This window comes from Carassius gibelio, chromosome A17, assembly GCF_023724105.1.
Source record: "Carassius gibelio isolate Cgi1373 ecotype wild population from Czech Republic chromosome A17, carGib1.2-hapl.c, whole genome shotgun sequence".
In the NCBI taxonomy this organism is placed as follows: Eukaryota; Metazoa; Chordata; class Actinopteri; order Cypriniformes; family Cyprinidae; genus Carassius; species Carassius gibelio.
In genome coordinates, this window is record NC_068387.1 from 2,234,800 (window position 1) to 2,258,841 (window position 24,042).

Genomic DNA, 24,042 nt, shown 5'->3' on the forward strand with positions numbered 1-24,042 from the left:
AAAAATTATGTTTATTTTTATAAAACTTGTAAAAATGTTTTCTTGTTGAAGAAATCAATTAATTTAAATTCTATTGTTGATCCGAACAAAAAGTATAGCTTTAATAAAAATAAAAAAAAAAACATCTCATTTAAGACATTTATTTATAGTTTTATAGTTTTCAAAGACATTGTTTAGGGAAAGTTATTTATTTTTCATTGGCTCAAGTTTAAAAATATAGATGTGAAATCATTACTGTAATTGGATGAATAAAACATTTTTCAGTGTAATTTTTTTGTAGTTTTGTTAAAACTAGAAAATTAAGGAAAAAAGCAAACAAATAAAGGAACATTCATGCAATTTCAAATGTTACCTAATTTAAAATCACAACAAAACATGAATTTTTGTCTGAGAACATTTCCCCATGAAACATGAAAAAACTAGTTTAAGAAACTAACATCTGTAGTTAGAATCACAACAAACGACATCAAAACTATCTGGTTTCATTCCAAAATATTGGCAGTAAATATTTTGATATTTTAGGTGCTGACTCACCTTTTCTGAGGTTGTGAATTACCTGCTGAATAAAATATAATGTGCTTTTCAAACACTTACTCCAGGTGCAGGGCATAAATCAGTCTGAAAAAAATGGACATACTGTACAAGGCCTGAGATCGGTCAGTTCATCCATTATTAAGTTTTCTTCCAAGATGATTCCCACTCTAGATGGGCTGAGCTGTGGACTTGCTTGATCAATACTGAGAATTCTTACTGGAGTCTGTCTTGTCAGCTGCATCCTAACAGAGGAAGGAACAGATCGATAAAGACATTATCAGGTCAGTTAGATAATGCTGTTGTCAAATGTCACAGTCACGTGATACAAGTAGAAACTCACAGAAAATTCCCAGATTACAGATGGTAATTATGAGTTTTACAAGGACATGAATTATTTTTCCAAGTTGGAATCTTGTAATTATGGCAAATACAGCATGGGATGAATGCACTTATACATACCTGGTTTACTGTAAAAATAGGTGGTGATTTCAGGCTTGTCGTTGACTGTGAAGAGCAAACATTAAAGTAACAGTCTTTAGAAGGGTATCTGACTTTACATGACTTTACGGGTTTACATTCAATTGTGTAGTGTACCTGTCAGTAAAGTGATCCTCCTCAGAACAGGTCTCAGTTAACTCCGTTGACATACAGCTGATCTGGAGTTCTGCTGTGAGGTGACGTAAGTGTACATTTTAGTGCATAAAGTAATTTAAATGTATGTTAATGCCTGATGTGAACAATGACATTGTTTCATTCTTGTAAAACATCCATGTTTGAACATAGATACAGGGTTTCACAGACAGGGCTTAGGTCAACCTTGTGGTTTTTTTTATATGTGCAATATAAATAAATAACTTAAGCCAGGACTAGGCCTTAATTAAATCAGGATATTTAAATAATGTCTATAAAAATGCCGTAAGAACTTTACTGGTGTGCATCTTGAGACACAACAATAGCACTGACATATTTTAAGATATTTTCAGTTAAGACAGCTTGAACATGCATTTCTGTCAAGTCAAGTCACCTGTATTTATATAGTGCTTTAAACAAAAGATTGCGTCAAAGCAACTGAATAACATTACTTAGGAAAACAGTGTGTCCATAATCCAAAATGACAGTTAAAAGGCAGTTCATCATTGAATTCAGTGATGTCATCATCTCAATTCAGTTGAAATAGTGTCTGTGCATTTATTTGTAATCAGTTCAGATTGTGCAAAAGAATCATCTGTTTCCTGTGGTCTTGTCCCGGTGGTCCTCTGAGACAAGGTCTTTACAGGGGATCTGTATCTGGGGCTCTAGTTGTCCTGGTCTCCGCTGCCTTTCAGGGCTGTAGAGGTCTTTTCTGATCCACCATCTGGTCTGGATACGTACTGGATCCGGGTGACTGCAGTGACCCTCTGATCTGGACACAGACTGGATCTGGTGGCTACGGTGACCTCGGAATAAGAGAGAAACAGACTAATATTAGCTTAGATTCTTCTAATGACGTAGCAAGTACATCGGGTGTTATGGGAAGTGTTACCGGTTCCGCTTTACCTAATTAATGCAGCATAAAAATCCTTTAACGGATTTGGATATTAGAAGTGCATTATATTAGTGTGTTATGTGTAAGCCAGGTAAAAGAGATGGGTCTTTAATCTAGATTTAAACTGCAAGAGTGTGTCTGCATCCCGAAACAAATGTTAGGCAGGTTATTCCAGAGTTTAGGCACCAAATAGGTGTTATAGGCGCTACTTAGATCTAGCTTTGTGAAGTATTTGGCCTGACGGAGCTGTTCGAGTGCTGAAGGAACTAGAGGAAAGGGGTACCTGAACTTGACAGTGATATCATTGAGTCTGCAATAATCAATACAATCTTTTTTGACAAAGAAGAATCTGGCTGTGAGGTTGAAGGTCTGATAAACCCTTTAGTTAACTCCTCTTCTATGTAGGCTTTCATGGCTTCTGACACCGGTTGAGATAGAGGGAAAATTCTACCCTTAGGGGAATGTGGCACCTGGAAGTAGTTTAAATGCACAGTCACTGGAGCAATGTGGTGGTAACTTATTTTGCTGAAAGCTTCCATGAGATCAGTGTATGCAGCGGGTAGACCTGGACTGTTTGGATCTGGAACAGTGAAGATAATGGATTGTACTGTTAGTGGATTGATAGAGTAGAGTAAGTGTCCCAATGAATGTCCTGACCATCAGTTAATGAGATGTGGGGGTTGTGACTGCGTAGCCATGGTAAACCGAGGATCACTGGATTGTTGGGTGAGAAGATGTATAAACTAATGTTTTAATGACGCAATGCTCCTATCTGCATGTGAATTTCTTCTGTGATGTGAGCAATTGTCCCCTTTCCAAGAGATCAGTTGTCTAATGCCTCCACTGCCAAATGAGAGTCACAAGGAGTTAATTTCAAGTCATTTTGTTGAGCAAATTCAGCATAGATGAAGTTACTGGCAGCTCCTTAATCTATTCAAGACATTTGTAAAAATTATTTTATCTCCACTGGTAAGAGTTATAGGAATTCTGAGACTGGAAGCAGATTGACTGAAATGAAGGCAAGAACTCACCGAGAATTCGGGTTGGGAGGACAAACAGGGCATGATGTCTTGAGGTGACAGCCTTTCCACAGTACAGGCAGAGATGGTGCTGTAACTGACGTTCTTCAGGTGTCTGGTGAGTATAGCCAAGTTACATGGGTTCACTATTAACCAGAGCAAGAATAGGTTGCTGTGACCTTATTAGGTTATCTATCTGGATGGGTAGTTCAATGAATGCATTTGCATTCATTCATTCAGCTGACACTTTTATCCAAAGCGACTTACAATTGCCTTTCAGAACATTAATTACATTACATCCTCAGTCCAGTCAGTCTGGGTGGCGAGAGTGCTGAAGTGCATATTCAGCCACTGAGTTTCTTCCCTAGTTTAATATGAGAAATAGTTTACCTGCACTCCTGCCCCCTGCAAGATGATCGAAAACCTCTTTAAGCATTGTATTAACACCTCGAAGGAGGGAAATGTTGAGCCATCTGTTCTCCAAACCGTGGTGGCTATTCCAATGCTTTCCCCGTCAGTAATGAGCACACAAAAGAGATTTTCCCCAGATCCTTAAGATACAGCATGGGTTGTTTGTCTACAAAGAGGGAGCATCATAATAGAAATCCCTTACATTTAGATGAATCTCCTTCAGATTTGTCAGGAAAAGCAAGACGTGGACTTACAGCATAGTGTTAATTGAAGTTGCCATTGGCGCTGTGATGCTCCAGGTCCAGAGATGCGTAGGCTTTGCAACATTGTTACAAGTTCCCTGGTGAGCTGGCTGAGCTGGTGCTGGAGTATCACTAGCTGGTTAGCTTGAGAAGATAATTCTGTGGTCAATTTCTTTATGGTTGCTGGATCGCTAGTTGGCAAAGTCTTCTGTAACGATGAGTCAGCTGAGTGAGCATTTGCAGTTTATTTAACAACAGAATGAACAGGACAACAAGCCTTAAAGGCGAGATGAAATCATAAACAGTACCGGCCAGGGCAGGCAGCAGAGAATCACTGTCCAGTTAAACAATCCAGGTCACAACATAAATAACAATCCACAATGAATAAACACTTGGAGATGATCACCTAGGCAAATAAAGACTTTGAGATGATGATGTGTGTTTGGTGTGCTTATTAGTGCCAACATCGTCTCTCCTCCGCTGCAATCACGGCTGCTGTATGAGTAAAATTAACTTACACTTCTCATAAAAAAACATTGAGTGAAAAAGAATAAGGAAAAGATGAAAATAACCTCGCTGGTCCGGGGTTCAAGTGTGGTTTTCTCTGCTGCAGGCATGCATAGCTAATAGATGAGAAATGTCCCATCGTTTAGACAAACAACAATTTTCGACTATCACAAACAGTCGCCCGAGGAAAAAGAAACACGAACAAGGTAAATGGTAAAAAATTACGTCCATACACCTAACTTATTTAAAACAATGTTTCCACCACCTCATCCACAGCTCGTTGAATTCACACACAATCACATTACTGTGAAAAAAATGGTGTCGTTAATGGACTCGCAGCACCAGTGTGAGGAGGTGTGTTCATGATATTAACAAAATAATATGAGTAAATCTAATCTGATATTTTACATTCATCAAAACAAATATAGTTCCATCTCAATAAATTAGAATGTCGTGGAAAAGTTCATTTATTTCAGCAATTCGACTTAAATTGTTCAACTTGTGTATTAAATAAATTCAGTGCACACAGACTGAAGAGGTTTAGGGGGGGTTACACTGTTAAAGAGTTGGATTCCCATGCTAAATTAAGTTGTACGTTTGAAAGGTTTCGGAAAGTTTTTTCGAGTATGGCTCTGTGTGACGTTAGATGGAGCGGAATTTCCTTTTTCTGAGCAGAGCAGAGCAGAGACATTCACTGATCAGAGCGAGAGACCAAAATGTCACAAAAGCACAGCAGACCAAAAAACAAAACAAAAAAAACAGCATTAAGGGACCAGTAGATGGAGTCTATTTTTACAGAGCATCAACGGAGTTGTGCAAGTGTTTTTGTTTGTTCCCTGCATTTCGAAGATGCTTGTTTAACAAACAAGGTCCAGTTTGACGCTGGATTTGCACATCATTTATTTCTTAAGGATAATGCAGTCCCAACGAAAAAGGGTCACGATCGTGTGTTGGAACCACATGCGGTGAGTAAAACTGCTTCAAATATCTCTGTGTTGTTAACTTAGCTATCGGCATGTAAGCACATCAAGTAAACAACATGTGATGTTGTCATTAAACTGCACTTTCCACATGTACACCTTTAAAAAAAAAAAAAAAAAGACGACATAAAGTGGAACTTAGTCATTTTCCAAAACCACTAAGCAAATATATACAGTTTCAATACATACCACATAGAGACGTCCTGCTGTAGTCGTTGCTGATGCTGCTCTTGTTAAATTTCAGCCTCTGGATCTGATTCTGGATCATAAATATACGGCTGAATCTGACTGTTAGCCATGGTTTGTTTTGGATGGTTTTTCCCTCACGGTAATGTCACAGCTTCCAAACGCTCTCAACGCAAAAGCTTACGCGCGCATGTGATTCTTTAGCTCCGCCCACACGTCACGCCTCCAACCGCTCGTGTTTTTCTGGGAAAAAATCGGTACAGACTATCTTTATCTTATGAATATAATAAAACTAAAGACTTTTTGGAGATATGAAGGATGCAGTACTACTCTATCTATACGTCCTCAAGATTAACAGGATATTGAGTGAAAATGAGCATTTCACCCCCCCTTTAAGTCTTTGGTTTTTTTAATTGTGATGATTTTGGCTCACATTTAACAAAAAACCACCAATTCACTCTAAATAAAATTGGAATACTTCATAAGACAAAAATAAATAAATAAATAAATAAATAAATAAATACCTTTTTCGTGAATTGTTGGCCTTCTGGAAAGTATATAAATTTACTGTACAGGTACTCAATACTTTGGTAGGGGCTCCTTTTGCTTTAACTAGCCTACTACCTCAATTGGCAGGGCATGGAGTTGATCAGTTTGTGGCACTGCTGAGGTGGTATGGAAGCCCAGGTTTCTTTAGTCTCTTGTTTCTAATTTTCCTCTTGACAATATCTTGAGATACTCTATGGAGTTCAGGTCTGGTGATTTGCTGGCCAGTCATGTACACCAACACTATGGTCATTTAACTAACTTTTGGTGAGTGGGTGCAGTGACTTTGGTTTCAAAAAACATAATGGACCGACACCAGAAGAAGACATTGCACCCCAAATCATTACAGACTGTGGAAACTTCACACTGGACTTCAAGCAACTTGGGCTATGAGCTTCTCCACCTTTCCTCCAGACTCTAGGACCTTGGTTTCCAAATTAAATACAAAACTTGATCTCATCTGAAAGAGGACTTTGAACCACTGGGCAACAGTCCAGTTCTTCTTCTCTTAGCCCAGGTAAGACGCCTCTTACATCGTCTGTGGTTCAGGAGTGGCTTAACAAGAGGAATATGACAACTTCAGCCAAATTCCTTGACATTTCTGTGTGTGGTGGCTCTTGATGCCTTGACCTCAGCCTCGGTCCATTCCTTGTGAAGTTCACTCAAATTCTTGAATCGTTTTTGCTTGACAATCCTCATAAGGGTTTGGTTCTCTCTGTTGGTTGTGCATCTTTTTCTTCCACACTTTTTCTTCCACTCAACTTCAACTAAAATCATCACAATTAAAAGAACCAAAAACTTAAACTACTTCAATCTGTGTGCATTGAAAATATTTAATACACGAGTTTCACAATTTGAGTTGAATTACTGAAATAAATGATCTTTTCCATGACATTCAAATTTATTAAAGGGGCGGTCACACTGCACTTTTCGTTCCATTGACTTCCATTCATACGCATGCGAATGCGTCAGACCGGAAACGCAGGCTCATGCAAAAAAAAATGTGCATTTCGCTGCGTTCGAAAGTTCAAGTTTGATGAACTCTGACCTGCGAATTGGCATCACGTGAAGTCGTGTGACCAGTAGATGATCGATATGTCAATGCGTGACCTCTCTGTACAGAAATAAAAAAATGAAGGAAGTGCTAATTTTAGCCGTAGCGCAGCATCCTATTTTATATAATACATATTTAAAAGATAATAAAAAAAGAAGCTGCATGGTTCGCAGTATCAATGGAAACAGGAACAGATGGTACATTTGAATGAGGACACGTTCTATAATTTTTTTATTGTTGTGTATATATTTATAGAGAGAGAGAAACAGAGAGTACAATATAATAAGACGCTTCGACGCCATCGCAAAAGACACAGTACAAGCTCAGATTAATCCATGTCGTGATAACTAAGGGGAAACCATTATATCTTGCTCCCGCACATATTCGCAGCAGCGTCCGAAATAATTTTGCACGTTCAAAGGCTAGTGTGACCGCCCCTTGATGCACCTGTGTGTCTAAGTTAAGCTCTTTATGAAAAATATTTATATTTATCAGTTTTTAACAACAACAACAACAAAAAACAACTTGAAAAATAAAACAAATAATGGTAAATTAATTTGAAAGACAAATAGTTAATTGAATGAATTACTTCTTAAAAAAAACTTTTTTTTTTTTCAGTGATGAGAGAGCAATCAAGAACTGATAGATTTAAAAATATACACTTACTTGTTAAGTAGGCTATGTTAGGAAGACATTTACTGATGCTAATTTTAATAAATTCTACAATGAGATATGTTGTTCACACAAATATAAATTAATGCATTTCTCCTCTTCTCTAGATTGTCTTTAGTCTAATAAACCTGGCATACGTGGACATATTGTTGACTCTTTGGCGAATTGCTTTTGCTCCTTTTCTTGTAAGTCGCTTTGAAGCAAAAATAGCCTTATGTAGCCTATTTGGGTAACAGACACATTTAAGTTAATTAGCAGTTTTTAATGAATTTTCTTTCTTTCTTTGAATAGTCATGGTTTTATTTTAAAAGTTTGAAAACAGGCCCCAAAGATTATTTTTTTCCCCACGTTGCTCAATGACCCCATCTACTGTCTGTTTAATTGATGCACGTCTGTGCCGCCAGTTACTGAAGTACAGATATCTTATATATTTTATATATCTTATATATTATAATAATAATATAGTAAATATACCAGAAACAACATGCCACTGCAGGTGCCTTTAAAATACAGATATAGACAGAGCTGGGTAGATTACTTATAAACTGTAGCCCGTTACTGATGAACGATTACATGATGAAAACTGTAGATAGTAGCTGGATGTAATATGACTACTTTGTAGATTGCTTTTTTTTTTTTTTTTTTTTTTATCAAAATTGGTTTAAACTTACCATTAAATGTACAATACTGATACAAAAAGGTGAAGAGAAAGAAAATATTCCATCTTTTGATATCAACATCATAAAATGCCTTAAACATTACATTATACCAGGGTTTCCCCAAATAGATTTAATTTAAAGTTTGTGAGTTGATAAAAAGCTAGTAATTAATTATATCATGAAATGTAAAATAAAACTAATTTAAACACTTGAACACTAAAAATATAAATATTTAATTTGTTTACCTGCATGCCAACGTGTCAGTTAACAAACATCAGAGAACTGTAAACATGTAAATGTATTGTTAAATTGTTAAAATATTAACTTCCTCTGAGCTATTTCAAGTAAATATGTTATTTTAAGGGGTTTGGTTGACAAAAATGTTTGGGAATTCCTGTATTATATGAACAAACATTAATAAACATGAAAACAAATGTGACGTGACATGCCTAAAGTCTTCCAGGTTTTACTTTTTTTCCCCTCCAGACTTCCAGAAACAACAGTTACAGAAAATCACAGGAAATGATGATAACAGTGTTTAGTAAATTGCATAATTATTTTTTTCATACATGGCCTAATTGCATGAGAGGTGCTTCATCTTCATCATTTAAAATTTTTTTAATTACACAACATTTGGAAATATAGTCAAAGCTAAATGGTAGGGTTTTTAGAAAAGAGAATTAAAGCGAGATATTTAATACAAAATTAGAAGAAAACACATTCTATACAAAACAACTCATTAGATTATACAATATTCTCAGCGAAAGACAACACATGATTTTCACAAAACACATTTTCTCGCCACTCCAAGTGTCTTCTAACTTGTCTGCCTCCTTCATAAAAAAAAAAAAAAAAAAAAAAAAAATTCCTTATTCTTGCTTTTTTAAGCATATGTCAGACATTTTAAACGTCTTAAAAACAGTTAATGCAAAAGTCATACACCAGGTGGCGCGCCAGTACAATCTATCACTACAGGTAGGCTATACCTGACGCATCTGAAGCCCTGGGTTACGTCATGACGTACGGGATGTAGTCATCTCTTGTAGTCATACTGTGAAATAATTGCACAGTAATATTAGGACCTATAAGTTTTATTGCTAAATTTTATGAAACTAGGTAAACATACCAAATGTTTATTTATTTATTTTAATTTCAAGTTTGAAATGACATTCAGGTAAACATGTATTTAATGTAAATGTGTTGCCATATTTTGCCATACTGGTAAAAAAAAAAAAAAAAAAAAAAAAAAAACTACTCTTTTCTAGTACCTTTGCCTTGTGTAAGTGACTTTTTAGGTTAGTCAATGTAAGGTTAATTAAGCGAGAGCAAATACGCAAGCAGTGATGTGTGAAAACGGTCTAAATCTGGTACGTTGTTCCCACCGCGGGATTTTTTCCAGAGGATCTGGCGCCCGCCTCGGTCAGTCAGGCAGCTGCTGTTCTTCACACATACACACAAGAGACAGACACACAGGTCTGAATGGTGAAAGGAAGGTAAAAGCGGCTACAGAATCGCCTTTTACAGCGGAATGTTCACTCGAAGGGGTTATGGAGACGTCAAGAAATCTACACAGAAAGTTCTGGACTCAAAGAAGGATGTTTTCACGCGTCTGAAGCATCTTCGCGCGCTGTTAGGTGAGTGAGACTCTGACAGGACTGACACATTCACAGACACATTCCCCACATCACTAGTCTATCCTCATTAAATCAGTAGTTTCTTGGGGTTTAATGTCACATAGATGTTCAGATGGCCGCTTGAATGCGAAACGGTCTGTAATGTGCGTGATACACCATTTGTGATCGATAATGTATGGATTGAATGATTAGCGTTAGCTAGCTTATCGTGCTACATCAACAACAGACTTGACAGCCTTTTTTGTGTGTCAGTGTATATCAATTTATAAAATTACATAAACAGCAGACCTGACAGACTCATATGTGTGTAAATGTAGATATCAAATATGTAAAGACAATATACACATGTATATCTGTGTACTATATTCAGAATAATATACCAAATATATTAACAAATGACGTGTGTTGTTTATATTTTCTGTATAAGTTCACACATACGAGGTGTGTCATGTCTATTGTTATATATTTTGGTGCATATTCACACATCACATCAGGCACTATATACTACACTACTATACATACAGTGTTACTGGTATGTTTGTGAATACAGACACAGAATATCTGAACAATAGATAGGATGCACTTAATATGTCTGTGAATATATTTGCAGAACTCATAAACAACAGACGTGACACACTCATTTGTTTGTGAATATATGTGTGAGTATATTCCAAATATGCAAACAACGGACATAACACCTTTTTATGGTTGTCAACATAATTTATAAACAACAATGCTGATTTGTGAATGTGTACATGATACACAAACAACAGGCATGACATAGATATGTGTGTGAATATACAACAATACTGATATGTGTGGTAATTTGTTGTTCATTAGATATATTAGGTATATGAACTTACACACATTTTCCTATAATGATGAGCTGGTTTTCTCTCAGTGCAAGTGAAAAAATGAGCTGTGTATTTAATGCACTTTTTTTAATTTTTTTTTATAAGATAACTAATCTGTGCTCAGTTGTGGCATATATATGATGGGTGTTAATTTGAGTTTCTGTGATCAAGTGGACTGAGCCCATCTGATCATAAGAGAAACAGGTGTAACAACATCACTTACTCTACTGTCTGAAAATCATCTGTGTTCAGTGGGAATGCAGTGAACTGTCGCTCTGTTTCAGAACTTCCAGGCACTATTTTTGGGCACCATCACTGTTCGCTCACCTGTGATGACTGACTCAGAAACTGCCTGTAATGTCCAAAAATGCTTGTCTGGTTGGCAGCTCTCTTGGTTTTCAGGTGCATGTGAAATCTCAGTAATAGTGATTTATTTCACCTTTTAAACTTCACTGAGCATCTGATTTTTTATTTTATTTTTATTATTAACTGCAAGCTGTTTCAGTTTTTCTCTCTGAAATGTATCTCAGCGAATCAATGTCGGTGCTTTTCCTGCTGACTCATTTCTGGTTGAATCATGTCTGGACAGGTGAGCAGAGGTCAAAGGCCAGAGGATGCTGTCTGTGACTTCCTGTGTGCTTTAATAGTCGGTATTAGGAGTTCGATAAAACTGGGCTGGCTTGCCATCAGCTGTTATTAGGATCTCTGTATAATCTGACACGGTTGGAAGAATTTCCTCTCACAGGCTGCTTCCTGTGTGGACAGGAAATGAGGATGAGTGATGTAGCTACAAAGAAGGGCCATTAGTGGCCTGATTTAATTATTTTTTTCTCACTTTTCTGTTATTTGTTACTTTGATTGCTTTTAATATTAAATGTGATTTGGCATCAGTGTTTGTTGAATAATGTCATTTTTAGGCCTAGTTATTAAATCATGTACAGAATAATCTGCCTAAGTAAGCAGAACCTTCTCCAGTGTCCTTTTGCCCATTAAAGGTGCTTGTGTTTTAATGCTGCTAGCCAAATTGCTGGTTCCTATAAAAACAATGTTTACAATGTGTATATATACTGTGTAATATATATTAATATGTAATATATAATGGTATATATAAGATAAATGACAAGCAGCAGCATTTAATCCGTCGTTAACATTGAAGTATACAGAGATAAAACAACTAGGGCCGGGACTCGATTAATAAAATTAATCTAATTAATTAGAGGCTTTGTAATTAATTAATCGAAATTAATCGCATTTTAATCACATATAAATATTTGACCGGAGAACAGTGAGAAGTAATTTTTTTTCACATGGATTTATAGTATACCATTGAATAATGACTGAATACATAAGCTTAAGCAACAAAATATTGTTTATTTTTGTTCAACCAAGTCTAGCAGACCAGTGCAATTTTTGCCTTTAAGTGTAGCAATAGGGCTTGGGCGCCAAGTTGCATTCTGGGACGTGGCGGCCTTGTTGCCAGCTTTGCGAATGTAAACATACAGCCAGTTGAACGAGAAGAGCAGAGTTGGTAGAAAGAAAAAAAAGATGTCAAAATCCCGAAAAGGTTGTGGGATTTATAGGGATACGCTAATAGGGGGTTTGCCAGGGACCGGTATGTGGACAAAATCGGCTCTATTAACGGTTTGGATCCATATGAAATTCAGTTCAAAAATAGTGGAGTATCGACGGAGACTTTTTGCCGCACGTTTGCATTACAGATATCTTCGGCTACCTTGTTTGTTTTGTGAGCGCCTACACTTCAGAATAGTTCCGAAGCTACAAGTCAAGTCTCATGTACAGTTCACAAATGGATGGGTTCAGGAGCTGCAAATCATAGAAACGGAACAGCGGCAAAACAGTATACAGTAATCTGGTAAGCTGTGCTCTAACGTTACCAAGCTGCTAGTTTAGTAACCGTTAGTGCTAACAACCATTCACACATGGACTTTTAACAGTGTGTTTCAAAAGTGTAGTTAGTAGCTGTCCACCCTCCCGTTTTTCCGGGGTTCTCACGTATTTGATCTCTTTCCCCACTTTTCTTCCTTTTTTAGTATTTTCCTGTAAAATATCCCGTTAGCCCCTCCATCAGACCTGTCAAGTCTCTGTGTTGTTGTCCTGTTGCTACTCCTTGCCCTTCCAGCGAAACAGATGTTTTCAAAGCATCGTTTTGATTACTTGAAAGCAACCTTAGCGTGATGTTGGGCTTTTTAAGATAGCGTGGTTGTTGTGAGAGCAAGATTTCAGGCCAATCTGTAACTAAAGTCAAGTTAGACCTAGCTTCACAAATCGCTTAACGTTAGTTAATGCAGCAGTTTTATAGTACGATTATTTTCTGTCAGCAGAAGGATAGCAACAAAAAGATGAATGTTGAAATTTCCCGTATTTTGGATGAGTAACTTGAGAAATTTCCCTTATTTTCAATGTTGACTTGAGCTATAGAAATTAATATTCAGATGTTATGGTCTCCGTAGTCGCGCCTCCAAGCAGGAAAGTGGTGTAAAGCTAATCCATTCTCATTTTATTTTCCCCATGGCGATTATGTGTTGCGCTATTACACCCCACAATACAGCAATGGTTGAAAATGGTTAAAATAGATTTTTAATTCATCAAATTAAGACACACGGATGAGAGGGAGTATGTCTAAACACTGCGCAGTAGTCCGAGTGGCAGTAAAGGAAGCATTCAACGTGGCGGCCACGCCAAGTAATGACGTCATGACGCCCAAGCCCTATAGCATATTTAGAAACAATTTAGAAATAGTACATTTCAGAAATTCAGGAAGCTTATAGGTGCTGGAACCTTCTGTAAAGTGTTTTTAAGTAATACACAATACTGTCAATTACATTCAGAACATTGGAAACCCTGACTATTAGAAAACATCTCTCTGTTGCTTCAGAGGCCATAACATACTATTAATCTTAATTAACGCGTTATTGTTTGTGTAATTAATTAATCTCAATTAACGCGTTAAAGTCCCGGCCCTAAAACAACACAAGTATTGATAACAGTATCGTTTGTCCGGAAGCTTATATTGATACTCCGGTATCGACCCAATTACATACCGGCCCAAAAAAATACTGGTTCTTGGTACCCATACCTAGAAACCACGATCAAAACTTCGTGATTTAAACAGTTTGTGTTGGATATTCATGCAATTATGGTGAAGACCGACACGTGTGGGTTACAATAACATTTGTGTGTTCAAAAAGTAAATAAATGCTTATATAACTTTACTGGCCAATGGAGTAAACCAACCCTGTGATGAGGTACTGCAGGATGGCAGCAGCCTTGCTCCAAAATCTATTAACAAAACAACCTTTTTCTTTAAAACTTTTACATTAATCATGTTTGTTTTTATATATTTTTTAATTAAAGTGAAATCGGTTTACTAAATAATGTAATCCATCACTGTGATCAATCACTATATATAATATAATAAATGTGAAATTAAGACATATGCTCAGTATTATTTCTGTGTAATATTTTAATATTCACTATAATAGTAATTAGGCATGGGCCGGTATAAGATTTTGACTTTATGATAACCTTAAGCAAAAATATCACAGTTTCACGGTATCACAGTATTGTTTTTACAGCTCTGGAATGTGTTATTTTTTAAATGACTGGGTAAAAATAAATACTTTTTTTTTCATGCTGGACACAATAGGTTTTGTTTATGAGCAACATGCAGAATATTAGAATATAATTTTTTTCCTTTTGATTTGTTTCCTAAAAAGAAAATAATAAAGACTGACATCTTTATTTAACCTAAATCTGTAATTACAGTTATTTAATTTTAGTTAAATAACTCATATTCATATAATTTCATATCATTTAGTTACATAGTAATAATCATAAACATTATTTGATTTAATAATAACCCAATTTGAAGCAAAATCAGAATGTTCTGACAAGCTTTGTGAAATGATACCACTTAAACTTTTTAGAAGACTCCCCTCAGAAACACATTCATATAAACCCCGCACAAATCAATATTGAGGATTTCCTTCCAATAGTTTGTGCATCATGAACAGTGAGTGATCTGCCTGCTACAGTATAGTATAATACAGTAGGGCTGCACGATATTGGGAAAAAATGACATTGCGATATTTTATTTTTCTGCGATATGAAATCTAATCCAATTGTTATGATGATTATGCTGTGCAATTAATCCGCGAATCACATTTGTCCAGGGCCGGGGAGCCAGTTAATGAATAACGGAACAACTACGACAACCTACATCGCACATCCTGCAATGTGACTATCGTGGCTTCGTACATTGCGATATCGATGCTTAAACGACACATCGTGCAGCCCTAATTTACAGTACTCTGTGCATCCGTCTTCAGCATCTCTGGCCTGTGTTAACGGGCGTTAACAGGCCTCATATTTACACATAAATGGGATTTTGGAAAATGACTGCATTGCAACGCAGTTTGAGCACGTCCAGAACAATAAGGCAAAAAAACGTCTGGTTGCCAATCGCATAAAGGCCAAAGTGTATTTCGGCCATTACGTTATTTTTGTTATCAAGAGGGCTTGCAGACAGCCACGCACCCCATAGTACTGTGCATGTGTCGAGCTCATCCGTCCATGCTCATTCTCTTGGCACAGCGATAAGAAGACTTATAGGTTGCTCACGTGAGATCTACGTCATCAAGCTCAATTTGAGATTGCGCAGTACGCTCGACCCCCAGGAAGTTCGTGCTTCTAAATGAGAAGATGCGCCAAAAAACGCTGAAAATGAAGTGGATTTGCGCATCTTCTCTATTAACAACAGCTCTGTGTAGTAACAGCTGCTCTATGTGAAATCACGCACCTGATGGAATTGACCGCTGATTAGAGAACCGGCTTTACTGACGAGATGCGCATAACGATCGGCCGATCGTGATCGGAGCACCCCTACCTAAAAGTAATAAAATCTTTGTGTAAACTAAGAATATAAATATATTACATATAAATAATATATATTATGTATAAAATATATTATAGATATTAAAAAGAATTATACCTATACTATCCTCTAAATGATATGTGTTGTATCGCAGCTGGTATTGTAGGGTTTTGCGACAGCCTTGCTGTACAGTAATTAAGTGCCCTACATTATCTTCATCTTTTTTTTATGGACTTTTGTTAAATATTAATAAATTGTGATTTAAAATCATACGATTTTGTGTTAAATATTCATGGAAAATGAGATGAATTCAGTTAAGAATAGCGGAGCACTTGTTTCCGTGTGCAAGGTTACCAGGAAGCTGATTTTAATCTATTTCCATGAGTTCTGCATTTAAATGTAAGTTTGAATGATGCAAACCATTACCTGGCCTTCATCCAATTAGAAGTCCCTGCAAACCTTTGATTTGGTTAAGGACAGAGCTGCATAGGAATCCACCTGCCAGTCTTAAGGCCTCAAATATCTCTACCAAGCATGTTCTGATTATTACTTTTTTTAATTATATTTTTGTCTTTTACTGTAACACTTTACTGAAATTCTGACAGCTGTCCTTATAAAAATTCTGACAGCTGTCCTTATAATGATCCCCCCCCCCCCTTCTATCTGTTAAAGTCTTGAAAGCTACACTTAGACTACAGTTGCATCTCAATAAATTAGAATGTTGTGAAAAAAAGTTCATTTATTTCAGTAATTCAGCTCAAATTGTTAAACTCGTGTATTAAATAAATCCAGTGCACACATACGTAGTTAAAGTCTTTGGTTCTTTTAATTGTGATGAATTTAGCTCACATTTAACAAAAACCCACCAATTCACTCTCAACAAATTAGAATACTTCATAAGACCAACATAAAAAAATAAAAATAAATTTGAAATAATTTCGTGAATAGGGGCTCATTTTGCTTTAATTAATGCCTCGATTGAGCGTGGCATGCAAGCCAAGGTTTCTTTGACAGTGGCCTTCAGCTCATCTGCATTTTTTGGACTCTTGTTTCTTATTATCCTTTTGACAATACCTTGAGATTCTCTCTGGAGTTCAGGTCTGGTGAGTTTGCTGGCTTTAGGTAGTGTGGGCAGGTGCCAAATCCTGCTGGTCAACAGAAGGAAGCATGAAGTACTCCAAAATTTCTTGGTAAACAGGTGCAGTGACTTTGGTTTTCAAAAAACACAACCGACCAACACCAGCAGATGACATTGTACCCCGAATCATCACAGACTGTGGAAACTTAACACTGGTATGAGTTTCTCCAGGCTCGGCTCGGTGTTTATCTTCAGTTCTCTCTTCACAGCAGTTCAGTCAGTGTACTGTTTGAGTAAATGAATTACTCCGGGATATTTTTTTGTTTGAACTCGGAGGGAGTGTTACATTAAAAAAAGTTAACAGCTTAAGTCATTTGTGGATTAATGCATATTGGAGACGCAAACCGTTTCAAATGATTCAGTTCGATTTGGTGAACTGTTTCAAGAAGATCCGGTTACATCGAATGATTCGTCTGCGAGCCGGATATCACAAACTGCTTTGAACTCGCTCACAACAGACACGGAAGAGAAGACAATGCTGAATAAAGTTGTAGTTTTTGCTATTTTTGGACCAAAATGTAGTTTCGATTCTTCCTTATTTTGGTAATTACCAGTACTGTTAGTTAAGAACAGCAGTGGCAACAACCTTACAAAATGGCTTCAAAACCTTACATATATTTGTTTTAAGAAATGTGTTAATTACTGTAGGCTATATAGTGAATATAGTTGAATTGAATTGAAATTTATTTGACAAGTTTATAAAATTGTACAAAATACAAGTATTCCATACACTTTAGAAAAAACTGTCGAGGATAAAAACACAATAAAGCCCTTGGCTTGTTTCCATTGCGGCCCTCGATGTTAAATATAAAGGTTATGTGTACGTGCAGAATAGACAGAACAAACAGTATCTCCTAATCATAATTTATCACATCAATAAAAATCTACTTTTTAACAATATAGTAGAGATAATTCACCAAAAATACAAATCACAACTGATAATAAACATCCCACCAAATAACACAATTTACAATAAAATCTCCACAAAACACAGTAACTACCCTCACCAAACAGCCATCTTTTTACCATTCTTTTAAAACTCAAAAAATCTTTTACTCCCTTTATTGAAACTGGTAATTTATTCCATGCTATAGCACTAGTATATAAAAAAGAATTTTTCCCCACCAAACTCTTAAATTTACATGGACAAATATTAAAATCCCTACCCCTAGTTTTATATGAATGACTCACCATATAAAAATAATTTTCTAAATACCTTGGAACCACATTATTGACAATCCTATGTGTTAGACCCATTTTTAAAAATATCATCCTTTTTTCCACAGTGAATATCCCCAACTCCTTAAAACTTTAAGGAGTATCTGTATTTAAATCCCCACAAATTATAACTTCGGAATCATGGTGTTTCAAACAATCATTTAAGACCCCCTCCAACAATTCATAAAAATCCCTCTGATCCGGAGGACGATAAAGTGACCCAACTAAAATGGGCTTACTCTTAGGTAATAAAATGTCCACCCACACGGCCTCAATAGAAGCACTGGCCAAATCATTTCTATCATTAAACATCAAATTTCGATCTGACAAATACACAAACACCACCACCTTTACGATTTCGATCTCTTCTTATCAAATTGTAATTTGCTATTTCAATTTCAGAATCCAGAATCGAACCGTCCAACCAAGTTTCACTACACCCTAGTACCGACAAATTAAGCTGCGAACAAAACAGTCTTATCTCAGAGATCTTTGGAAGTATGCTCCTAACATTTAAATCTCTAGATCAAAAATGAAAACAATAAAGATACACTTTGATCACAGTCAGTCTCCCCTTACTGTCATTTCTTTATCCTGTAAAAGTGTCTGGCATTTATACAATTATACGCTGATGTCCCTCCACAGTTCGTACTCTCATAAATTACTCGCACTGCATGTTGACTTTTACGCCTAAATAAAAATGCCAAACAACAGATCTTTCTGCACAATGAATGTTTTTGCACTGAATACTGTCTCACTTGCCTGTGTTCTGTCTGTTTAACGCACATGCCCGCCACTTTTTCAGTAATGATTTCAACTTAATGCAGACTGTCAGAATGGGCCTTTATGCATGAATGGAAAGGCTTGAATGAATTTGTGACATTTACAGATAAGCATATGAGCATTAACTAAAACTTTTTTTGTGCTGGGCCGTACACACACAGGCTATCTGTAAAAGTGCCTGACAAGCTAGCCATCACGCAGTACTTTATTCATTATCTTGAAGCTTAAAATAAAAATTTCTCATGTTTTGGGCAGCCTGGATCACATTCTATTTCCTCCAATATTTGTAGATGCATTTTGTCTATAGAAATGTGTTATTCACTGCTGTAATTTGATGCGGCCGGCTGCAGTTGAGTGTGCACTGTGGGCGTTGTCGATGATTTTCATTATCGATAATAATCGATTTTATCGATTAGTTGTTGCAGCCCTACTCATAATGCTGCGGTTCTCTAGGTTGGTTGTGCATCTCTTTCTTCCAAACTTTTTCCTTCCACTCAAATTTCTGTTAATATGCTTGGATACAGCACTCTGTGAACAGCTAGCTTTTTTGGCAATTAATTTTTGTGGCTCACCTTCCTTGTGTGGGGTGTCAGTGATTGTCAACTGTCAGATCAGCAGTCTTCCCCATGATTTTGAAGCCTCGTAAACCAAACCGAGAGACCATTGTGAAGGCTCATGAAACCTTTGCAGGTGTTTCGAGTTGATTAGGTGATTGGCACGTCACCATATTCTGATTTGTTGAGATGAGTGAATTGGTGGATTTTTGTTAAATGTGAGCCAAAATCATCAATAACCAAAATAAAAATAACCAAAGACTTAAATTACTTCAGTCTGTGTGCATTGAATTTAATACACCAGTTTCACAATTTGAGTTGAATTACCGTATTTTCCGCACTATAAGGCGCCCCGGGATTATAAGGCGCACCTTCAATGGCCTATTTTAGAACTGTTTTCATATATAGGGCGCATCGGATTATAAGGCGCATAGAATAGAAGATACTGCAGTCAAACGTTTGACTGGGTTTGCATTATGCATCCACTAGATGAAGCTGTGCTAAAGGGAATGTCAAGATTTTGACAGAGCGCCCTGATCCATATATAAGGCGCTCCAGATTATAAGGCGCACTGTTGTTTTTTTGAGAAAATTAAAGGCTTTTAAGTGCGCCTTATAGTGCGGAAAATACGGTACTGAAATAAATGAACTTTTCCATGACATTCTAATTTATCAAAATGCACCTGTATTGGCATGAAGTCAAGATGGGAAGAGAACATCTGACTGACTACTGTTAGTTTTGTTGCTGTGTGTTGTTGAGGTACAGAAAATTCGGAAACTTATGGTAGAACCACAATAATACAGCAGAAACATCTGATTTCTAAAACACCATAGCAGCTCTGTGACCAGTTCTATAGAAAATACAGAAATAAAAATGTAGTGCACCAGACAATCACAAATATTTTTTATTAAATACGTAGGCTAATGCTATTCAACAATAATTAATTTTAAAGGGATTTTTATTTTTAATTAAAACCCCCTCTTTCAGCACAAGGTGTTTTCCTTTTTTTCATACTGTAAGAGGTCCTTGCCACACTTACAAGATCACATACTAGATCAAAATGTACCACATTTTAACATTTAAGACAACTTACATTTTGTTAAATACTAAAATGAAATTAAAATCAGTTATGAATAGTTGCCATCAAAGTGATCATAATTTGTGACATTGGCACCACGTTAATACCTTAGGATCAAACTACCCCAGTCTAACAGTTTAACACCTTGTCTGTTAATCCACCTCACATCAGATCTGTTGCTCTTGTATTTGGAACATGAAGTACTTGATTTTTAAGTTGACAAGCCTCAAACCTTACAGTACGTTGCCAGATCTATTGTGAGAAGGGAGGTTTCACAGGTTTGGTTACTTCAGGAAACATTAGCGTTGGCGTGCTTCTGCTGTTCCCACTCTGTGCTCACAATGAGTTGATTTTAGGGAACTGTAATGTTGGAGGAATAGAGGGAGTGGCATAGAGCACCCCTCCTGTTCCTGCTCAGCAGGCTGTGGTGCCACTCCTGTCCATTATTCCTGTCCACCCAGTGCTCAGGTGCAATTTCCAGTATAATAGGGACTGTTTTCATCTGCTTGGCTTTTATTTGTAAAGAGTGACTGCACACTATGAAAAGCTGCATGTGTGAACAATTATTGCTCTTATTAAAAGAATTTGTCACTGTATTTCTGTAAATTTCTTTGCATGTCACTTATGTCTCAACTTGATTGTTGTCAGGATCATCATTCACCTTGTCTGTCACCTCTGCACACTACATCTCCCACAATGTCCCTTGGCTTTCACCTGCACACACTTCACAATCTCCACACCTGTCTGCCATCATCCTCATCAACTCTCCATAAAAGCCAGCACCACACACACAGGCCTTGTCTGGTCTCGTCTATGGCTAAGACTGCTACTGTTAATCACTTGAGGCCTGTTTCAATAAAGAGGTTCTTGAACTCTGAGTTGAGTTTTTGGGTTCAGAACAGCTGAATTGATTTCTGGTAAAATTTGGCAAATTGGCAAATTTGATATAGTATGCATTTTTATTTGTTCTTGTACATATCTTCCAACAGTGTTGAAAAGAGGGTACAGACTCTTTGTTTTGTGTAGTCTCCCTTAGGGCTGCACGATGTGTCGTTTAAGCATCGATATCGCGATGTACGAATCCACGATAGTCACGTTGCAGGATGTGATGTAGGCTGTCGTAGTTGATCCGTTATTCATTAACTGAATGGGCCAGCTACTCCCCGGCCCTTGACGAATGTGATTCGCAGATTAATTGCACAGCTTAACCATCATAGAGTGAAAGTTTATCATTTGCATGTGTTTTTAAGTCCTGTCAGTTTAACAGGACGCATATAAGAACGAGCATAGAGAAAGAGAGAGAGAGAGAGAGCGCGCACGCGCTCACCTTCACCGTCTTCTAACAACACAAGCACTGTCTTGCTCTCTCTCCCTCGTGCATATTAATCATCAATTGACACGATGGTGTCAAAAAAAAAAAAACGATCCAGTGATGAAATGTTTTCTGTGTTGTCAAATCTTGTGGGATATCCTAAACTGCAGAGATAATTACACAACGCGTGCCGTACACGTCTGATTCATGAACTAATGATTCCTTTGAACCAATTTAATTTAAAGAAATGGTTTGCAACTGAACTGTCTAACACTGAACTTGCGAGAAGTCTGAATTGGTGTATAAAAAAATCTGTAACACTTTACAAAAATGTTCTATTTATTAAACTATTTAACTACATTATTTAACATTTACTAAACTGCACTTCTACAACATTGTTAATTTCAACATTTAGGCTATAGTCTTCATTGTTGAAATCAAAAGTTGTACAGTATTTGTTAAAATAGTTAATGCACTGTGAAGTAACATTACCAAACAATGAACAGCTGTGTTTTTATAAACTAAGATAAACAAAGATTAATAAAAATAGTAGGGATGCACCGGTTGACCGGCCATAAATCGGAACCGGACGGTTTTTGCTTAAAATACGCGATCGGCAGTCGGAAGGTTTTTGGTCTTTTTTTCAGACGATTTTTTCCGTAAGTTCACTCGCGTGCACAGACTACGTTGTAATCGTTCGCTATGTTATTTGTGTGGAAGAGTATTTCGAAATCTGTGCGCAGGACACGGCCAGCTGATCAGTACTGGAAATGCAGAGCTTCATGCCTGAGGCACAGATAGCAGGAAGCGATCAGCCGTTGGTGTACTGACGCACAAATAAGAGTCCCTTTTCTGCGCGCACTAAAGCTGCGCGAGCGTATACTGTACCGGTCCGCGCTCTGAACACGGGTAGACCGTGAAAAGATGTTCAGCTTAACTTCTCACGTGTTGGATGAGAAACGAAATGGATTAAACTGTGACAAAACTGTTTTTTCTTTATTTTTTGCATTTGCATACACGTTTGAAAAGCCAAAAATAAATGTCAGTTCTGCATTAGGATGATTATTTTTTATTTTACCTTAAAATTACATAGACTTAATTTAATTTAAAAATCACCTGCTGTAGTACACTGTAGTACAACTTATTGTCTTTTTACTTGAGACAATAAGTTATTTCTTTTTCACTGGCTCAAATAAAAAATATAGATGTGAATCATTACCCTAATTTTTTTATTTTTATTGGATGAATGAAACAATTTGCATCTTTGTTTTATTCGCACCAACATTATTTGATTTTAACATTTTGGAAAATGTATTTATATAGCATACTTTTATTTAGTATCACTGGTAAAGACCTTTTTTTTATTTAAAACCAAATTTACAAACTAAAATACCGAATGCTGATTAAGAAACATCTCATTGAATGTGTGTTGATTGTGTTGTTTGGACTCTAGAACTATGCAGTTGTTGCTTTTAATTTCACATGGTTATAGTTAATCTTTAAATTTAAGGCCAGTTCTCTGTAGTTTCAACCCAATTTAAAAACAAAAGCTAAATGCTGATGTCTGTACCATCTATGTTTGTATTGAATGTAGTCTACTTACTGTGCAGTTACTGCCGTTAATTTCAGATGGTTAAGGTTATTGTTTTCAATAGCCAAAAGCAAGTTTGGCCTATTAAATACCAAATATCTTGTTTATGCACACTTTACTTCTTTCTTGTTTGTTGCTTAAAAAAAAAAAAAAAAAAACGGCCAGTTTGCTTGTAAAAAATCGGTATCGGAATCGGCCATGAAAAATCATGATCGCTGCATCCCTAAAAAATAGTAACAAAAGTATTACTCGTGGTAAGTTAATGTTAGTTAATATGTTAACAATTCAAACCATATCCTAAAGTTGCAAACACATAATTTACTCTAATTAATACTCTGATGTTTAAATCATTTAAAATGAGAACGTAAGTGTGCTCACCCCATTTTTGTTTGTAAGAAAAAAATTGATTAGATTTCATATCACAATATATATCCCAGAAAAATAAAATATCGCAATGTCATTTTTTTTCCCAATATTGTGCAGCCCTAGTCTCCCTTATCAAAAGTGTCAGCTTTTGCTGTTGAGCTTATTGATGTTTCATTCACCTCCTTTTCTTCACCTCCTGTCAGATAGGTGAAGTATTATGAAGGCCACACGCGTCAGTCACAGCTTTGCATGTTTTCGGATGCTTTTTAGCAGCTCATGCGGGAG

General features: G+C 36.6%; 1 protein-coding gene across 6 annotated transcripts in view; it reads left to right on the forward strand.

Annotated features, from left to right (window-relative positions):
- The first annotated feature begins 9,739 nt into the window (after positions 1–9,739).
- Positions 9,740–24,042, forward strand: part of LOC128031480 (ral GTPase-activating protein subunit alpha-2) — a 164,450-nt gene continuing 150,147 nt past the window's right edge. For 5 of the 6 annotated variants that reach the window (XM_052619774.1, XM_052619769.1, XM_052619771.1 and 2 more), the window contains exon 1: positions 9,740–9,969. In XM_052619774.1, the coding sequence (XP_052475734.1) occupies positions 9,864–9,969 (106 nt within the window). In that variant the 5' untranslated portion in view covers positions 9,740–9,863. The remainder of the gene's footprint in view (positions 9,970–24,042) is intronic. The other variant, XM_052619772.1, reaches the window with a different exon arrangement.